Raw genomic sequence first — 7,521 nt, 5'->3', positions numbered from 1 at the left:
CCTTGGAAACCTTTACCACATTATCCAAGTAACATTTTTTTTGCAATTCTCTAATGGATTATTTTAGAACATTAGGTTTTAAAAACTCTTCACAGAACACATTCCTGCCAAGAATAACAACATTTAATGGATTTGTTCCTGGATTGTTTTTTTTAGCACATCTTGCACAAAGACGATATCCTATTGTGAAACTACCCTAATGTGACAACACACACACACACACACACACACACACACACACACACACACACACACACACACACACACACACACTTTTCCCCCCCAATTACTCATAAACAGTTAAACATTTTTTTCTAGAAATCGACATGTGACTAGTCCTAATCCTGACAACACAGAACCAAATCTCGAGTGAACTCTGATCCCCTGGGGATCCATCATACATTCCAATACTGGGCACACACACACACACACACACACACACACACACACACACACACACACACACACACACACACACACACACACACACACACACACATACACACACACACACACACACACACACACACACACACACACACACTTTTAAAATGTTGTCATATTTCGTGAGAGACTACCATAATAAATAGCTCTCTGTTGTTGGTGTTTACCACTAGCACAGTGACTCTGTCAAAGGTTCACTGAGATACGTAATTTCTTCTATGGCCCTCTAATTCTAATCTGAGCCTTAAAGACAGTTCCGCTACCTTATATATATATATATATATATATATATATATATATATATATATATATATATATACTGCTCAAAAAAATAAAGGGAACACTTAAACAACACATCCTAGATCTGAATGAAAGAAATAATCTTGTTAAATACTTTTTTCTTTACATAGTTGGATGTGCTGACAACAAAATCACACAAAAATAATCAATGGAAATCCAATTTATCAACCCATGGAGGTCTGGATTTGGAGTCACACTCAAAATTAAAGTGGAAAACCACACTACAGGCTGATCCAACTTTGATGTAATGTCCTTAAAACAAGTCAAAATGAGGCTCAGTAGTGTGTGTGGCCTCCACGTGCCTGTATGACCTCCCTACAACGCCTGGGCATGCTCCTGATGAGGTGGCAGATGGTCTCCTGAGGGATCTCCTCCCAGACCTGGACTAAAGCATCCGCCAAATCCTGGACAGTCTGTGGTGCAACGTGGCGTTGGTGGATGGAGCGAGACATGATGTCCCAGATGTGCTCAATTGGATTCAGGTCTGGGGAACGGGCGGGCCAGTCCATAGCATCAATGCCTTCCTCTTGCAGGAACTGCTGACACACTCCAGCCACATGAGGTCTAGCATTGTCTTGCATTAGGAGGAACCCAGGGCCAACCGCACCAGCATATGGTCTCACAAGGGGTCTGAGGATCTCATCTCGGTACCTAATGGCAGTCAGGCTACCTCTGGCGAGCACATGGAGGGCTGTGCGGCCCCCCAAAGAAATGCCACCCCACACCATGACTGACCCACCGCCAAACCGGTCATGCTGGAGGATGTTGCAGGCAGCAGAACATTCTCCACGGCATCTCCAGACTCTGTCACGTCTGTCACGTGCTCAGTGTGAACCTGCTTTCATCTGTGAAGAGCACAGGGCGCCAGTGGCGAATTTGCCAATCTTGGTATTCTCTGGCAAATGCCAAACGTCCTGCACGGTGTTGGGCTGTAAGCACAACCCCCACCTGTGGACGTCGGGCCCTCATACCACCCTCATGGAGTCTGTTTCTGACCATTTGAGCAGACACATGCACATTTGTGGCCTGCTGGAGGTCATTTTGCAGGGCTCTGGCAGTACTCCTCCTGCTCCTCCTTGCACAAAGGCGGAGGTAGCGGTCCTGCTGCTGGGTTGATGCCCTCCTGTGGCCTCCTCCACGTCTCCTGATGTACTGGCCTGTCTCCTGGTAACGCCTCCATGCTCTGGACACTACGCTGACAGACACAGCAAACCTTCTTGCCACAGCTCGCATTGATGTGCCATCCTGGATGAGCTGCACTACCTGAGCCACTTGTGTGGGTTGTAGACTCCGTCTCATGCTACCACTAGAGTGAAAGCACCGCCAGCATTCAAAAGTGACCAAAACATCAGCCAGGAAGCATAGGAACTGAGAAGTGGTCTGTGGTCACCACCTGCTGAACCACTCCTTTATTGGGGGTGTCTTGCTTATTGCCTATAATTTCCACCTGTTGTCTATTCCATTTGCACAACAGCATGTGAAATTTATTGTCAATCAGTGTTGCTTCCTAAGTGGACAGTTTGATTTCACAGAAGTGTGATTGACTTGGAGTTACATTGTGTTGTTTAAGTGTTCCCTTTATTTTTTTGAGCAGTGTATATATATATACATATATATTCCCCTCTAATCAGGGACTGATGGGTGGGTGCAATTAATTATCAGGTAGAACAAAAACCAGTAGTACTCTGGACCTTCAGGGTAGGATTATAATACACTCTGTTCAATGGTCCTCAGGGTAGGATTAGTCCTGTTCAATGGTCCTCAGGGTAGGATTATAATACACTCTGTTCAATGGGCTTCCGTGTAGGATTATAACACACCCTGTTCAATTGTCTCCAGGGTAGGATAGACTACACCCTGTTCAATGGTCTTCAGGGTAGGATAGACTACACCCTGTTCTATGGTACTCAGGGTAGGATAGACTACACCCTGTTCAATGGTCTTCAGGGTAGGTTTAGACTACACCCTGTTCAATGGTCTTCAGGGTAGGATTAGACTACACCCTGTTCAATGGTCTTCAGGGTAGGATTATAACACACCCTGTTCAATGGTCTTCCGGGTAGGATTAGACTACACCCTGTTCAATGGTCTTCAGGGTAGGATTAGACTACACCCTGTTAAATGGTCCTCGGGGTAGGATAATAACACATGACTCAAAGTAACCTGAGATCACTTTTATAGGACTTATGTGAGCAGCGCTCAAAGCTGACATCCTCTTCTGCAAAAAAATATCAATACATGGCATACATATTGGCGGTAGGTATGCTATACATTCAGGAAATGAACACACCGAAGAGAGATAACTTATGACTTTGACAAAGAACAAAATAGATAAAGTTGTGTTTATCAGGTAAAAGTAACAGATACATTATCAGGGACCAGGGACACGTCATTATTCCTGTGTTTACCAGAGATAACTCGGACTATTTTTTTTTTTTTTTTTTTTTCTGCTCTGAAAGTTATTGATTAAAGTGTCTGGAAAGCCATTTTCTCAGTATTCCCTAGCCTGATCCCAGATCTGTTTGTGTAGTTTTTCGAACTTCCCGATGTCACACGAATATTTACATTTTTTTTAAATTATTTTTTTAATGTATTTTATATGTCAACAAATGAAACAGATAGAAAGACAACAATTTGCAAGTGAAAGTGATGCGTGGAAAAAGGAGAGTTTAAACGTGACACTGTCCCTTTAAGACCAGAGTCCCTCCCCCGGGCTGAGCGTCTGGCTTCCTCATTGGTCTGGCTGATGACAACAAGCTGTTTGAAAAAAAAAGGTGTAGCCACGGACACCAAGGAAGTAGTGAACCTTGTACTTTATAATAAAATCAATCTGGCGTGAGATACAGTGGTTATCGCTGTGAACAGGAAACATTTTATTGCACGGTACAGTACATTTAGTTAAATCCATAGTTAGTTTGTTCCGTGAACTTTCAAGTGGCATAGTAAATCAAAGCAGTTTGCTAATGTTAGCTTGTTGCTAACTAGGCTAGCTAGCAGTAGTTTACTAAGAAACTTTTAATCTTTCACTATTACTGTCATACAATCATATTTATACATTTCACCTAAATAAACATAGCTATGTAACGTTATGTGTTTACTGTTAGTGAAATATAGGCTATGTTCTTGTACTGGCTAGGCAATCAATGTTCTGGGAATTGTATCCTAGGACGCTCAAGTCCCAACATGCCCAAGTACAGCAGGCAGCAGCTGTCCCTTGAAGATTGGCCCGTCTAATAAATGAAAAAAAATAATATATGTGTTTGGATTTTAATTGAACACCTTCACAAAAACAAGGTCCCCTGAGAGAAGAGGTGTGAGATGGAGAGAGAGAAGAAGAAGAAATGGAGGAGAGGAAGGGGACAAGAGAAAACGGAGGGTGAGAATCAAGTCGGTGGTGGAACCATAGAGACGGGACATGATCCTCTTGATCAGATGAGGAATAAGACTGTCAACAGAATAACACACTTTCCCATAGATAAGATGGGCCACCATCTTGGAGAGGAAGTGTCACGTAGGGAAGGACAGACCGAGGGAGAGGGAGAAACTGCCAGTGTGTCTGCAATTAGAAACAAAGAAGAAAGTGGAATTCAAATGGGGACGGAGAAGATGGAGGAAATGAATAAAGGACTGATAACAGTTACAGACCGAGATAACGATGATGGGGACCCTGTCTCCATCCCTCCTTCTCTCTCCATCTCTCCTCCCTCCATCTCTCCTCTCTCCATCTCCACCCTCTCATCCCCCTCTCCCTACTTCCAGCCTCCTCTCTCCTCGTTCTCTCCCGTCCCGTCCCTCACCCCTCCCCTTCCCCCGTCAGTAGAGCTGTGTGCGGTGCTCACCGACACTAGACTGACTCTGGATGTATACCACGGTGGGACTGCTGTGCTCCAGGTACTATGGGTGTCTGTCCCTGGGCAGCTGAGGGGCCTGCAGTACCTCCGACTGGGCTCGGAGGACAGGGGGGCGCTAGAGGGAGCCCTGGAGGTCCTACCGCACCTCACACAGCTACGCTCACTGGCTATTAGAGGTACAGAGAACTAGTGCTGAATGCTGATACATTCATTATTGCTGTGTAACGTGCTTGTAAAGTAACATTTGATCGATTCAGATTGATTATTTAGTAGACACTGAACATCAGACTCACATTATAGCACATAGTATAAACACTGCAACGTTATCATACAATCTGTGTCTTTACATGTTAATAATTATGTGGTATTTTCACACCCTTTTCAATCATTTGTCCCTTGCTCTTGTCTGTCCTCTCCTCCTGTCTGTCCTCTCTCTCTTCTCTTCTCTGGTCTGTCTGTCCTCTCTCTCCTCCTGTCTGTCCTCTCTCTCCTCTTGTCTGTCCTCTCTCTCTTGTCTGTCCTGTCTGTCCTCTCTCTCTCCACTTGTCTGTCCTCTCTCTCCTCTTGTCTGTTCTGTCTGTCTGTCCTCTCTCTCTCTCTCTCTCTCTTCTTGTCTGTCCTCTCGCTCGCTCTCTCTCTTGTCTGTCCTCTCTCTCTTGTCTGTCCTGTCTGTCCTCTCTCTCTCCACTTGTCTGTCCTCTCTCTCCTCTTGTCTGTTCTGTCTGTCTGTCTGTCCTCTCTCTCTCTCTCTCTCTTCTTGTCTGTCCTCTCTCGCTGTCTCTCTTCTTGTCTGTCCTCTCTCTCTTCTTGTCTGTTCTTTCTCTCTCTCTCTCTCTCTCTCTCTCTTTCCTCATGTCTGTCCTCTCTCTCATCTCGCTCATCTTCTGACTCCTCCTCAGGACACTGTTTCCATGACGCCCATGGTGACCCCCTCCCCGGCCTCCTCACCTCTCTTCCTCCCTCTCTCTCATCCCTTTCTCTCCTCGTCCACCTGGACCTCTCCTTCAACCTCCTCTCCTCCTTCCCTCCCTGCCTCCTCACCCTCCCCCTCCTCTCCACCCTCCTCCTGGGTCACAACCACCTCACTGATCTTCCGCCCTCCTTCAGTCCTCTCCCTGCCCTCCGCTACCTCTCTCTCCTGGGGAACTCTCTGGCCTCTCTCCCCCCCAGCCTGGGCCAGCTGAAGAGCCTCCACACCCTGGATGTCTCCTATAACCTCCTGGAGACATTACCTGAGGAGATCGGTGCGCTGGAGGAGCTGGTTAAACTGGAGCTGTCACACAACAGACTAAAGAGGCTGCCTGAGACCATGGGTAAAGGGTGGATAGACAACAATAAGTTAGGGGACTGGAGAGTTCTTAAAAAAAATAACAGATTTATCTGACACAGCATTAACCATTGACATATTTATTGTGTATGACTAATGTTGTAAGCCTAAATATTACTGTGATACTATGGCAATAAAAAAATGAAAGCAAGGTTAGGAACATTCCCTCCTTCTTCGTCTGTCTCTACATCACCCCTCTTTGTCTCCTCTCCTCTTGTTTCCTCTCCTCTTGTTTCCTCTCCTCTTCTGTCCTCTCATCTCCCCTGTCCCCTCTCTTCTGTCCCCTCTCTTCTGTCCCCTCTCTTCTCGTCTCCTCTTTCCTTTCCCCTCTCGTCTCCTCTTTCCTCTCCTCTCGTCTCCTCTCTCATCTCCTCTCTCCTCTCTCATCTCTCCTCTCGTCTCCTCTTTCCTCTCGTCTCCTCTCATCTCCTCTCTCATCTCCTCTTTCCTCTCCTCTATCGTCTCCGCTCTCCCCTCGTCTCATCTTCTCTCTCCTCTCCTCTCTCCTCTCTCCTCTCCTCTCTCAGGCTGTCTCCTGTCTCTCAGGGACCTGGTGATCCACAGTAATGACCTGCGTGTTCTCCCCGTCTGTCTCTGTCTGGACAAACTGGATAAGTTAAAGGTAGACGTAAGGAACAACCCCCTGGGAAGACCCCCAACCCCTCCACCGCTACCACCCACACCTGGTGAGTACCACTAACTCTACCCCCTCTACCGCTACCACCCACACCTGGTGAGTACCACTAACTCTACCCCCTCTACCGCTACCACCCACACCTGGTGAGTACCACTAACTCTACCCCCTCTACCGCTACCACCCACACCTGGTTAGTACCACTAACTCTACCCCCTCTACCACTACCACCTGGTTAGTACCACTAACTCTACCCCCTCTACCACTACCACCTGGTTAGTACCACTAACTCTACCCCCTCCACCACTACCACCTGGTTAGTACCACTAACTCTACCCCCTCCACCACTACCACCTGGTTAGTACCACTAACTCTACCCCCTCTACCACTACCACCTGGTTAGTACCACTAACTCTACCCCCTTTAACACTACCACCTGGTTAGTACCACTAACTCTACCCCCTTTACCACTACCACCTGGTTAGTACCACGCTACCCCCTCCACCACTACCACCTGGTTAGTACCACTAACTCTACCCCCTCTACCACTACCACCTGGTTAGTACCACGCTACCCCCTCCAACCCACTCCACCATACGCACCTGGTTAGTGACACTAACTCTACCCCCTCTACCCTACCACTACCACCTGGTTAGTACCACTAACTACTCCCCCTCTATACCACTACCACCTCTGGTTAGTACCACTACTCTAAACTCTAACCCCGCTACCCCCTCTAACCACTACCCACTTGGGTTAGTACCACTAACTCTACCCCCCCCTCCACCACTACCACCTGTTAGTACCACTACACCCCCTCTAACCCACTACCGGACCTGGTTAGTACCACTAACTCTACCCCCCTCTACCACTAACCACACCTGGTTAGTACTAACTCGATTAACCAATCTAACCCCCATCCACACCTACCACCTGGTTAGTAACACTACCCCTAACCCCCTCTA

General features: G+C 47.0%; 1 protein-coding gene across 3 annotated transcripts; it reads left to right on the top strand.

The window, feature by feature from the left end:
* Positions 1 to 3,365: 3,365 nt before the first annotated feature.
* Positions 3,366 to 7,130, top strand: LOC115192927 (p53-induced death domain-containing protein 1-like). 3 transcript variants are annotated; one of them, XM_029751883.1, is made up of 4 exons: positions 3,366 to 3,627; positions 4,039 to 4,771; positions 5,495 to 5,908; positions 6,450 to 7,130. In XM_029751883.1, exons 2-4 carry the CDS (start codon positions 4,063 to 4,065, stop codon positions 6,620 to 6,622), a joined length of 1,296 nt encoding a protein of 431 aa, XP_029607743.1. In that variant the 5' UTR covers positions 3,366 to 3,627; positions 4,039 to 4,062; the 3' UTR covers positions 6,623 to 7,130. The 3 variants fall into 3 exon arrangements, with proteins under 3 accessions (XP_029607743.1, XP_029607742.1, XP_029607741.1); XM_029751882.1 differs by having other exon boundaries at positions 3,372 to 3,627; positions 3,911 to 4,771; XM_029751881.1 differs by having other exon boundaries at positions 3,373 to 3,627; positions 3,881 to 4,771.
* Positions 7,131 to 7,521: the final 391 nt, after the last annotated feature.

The sequence above is a fragment of the Salmo trutta genome, chromosome 4, assembly GCF_901001165.1.
Source record: "Salmo trutta chromosome 4, fSalTru1.1, whole genome shotgun sequence".
Lineage (NCBI taxonomy): Eukaryota > Metazoa > Chordata > Actinopteri > Salmoniformes > Salmonidae > Salmo > Salmo trutta.
This window is presented reverse-complemented; position numbering and strand designations above follow the sequence as displayed.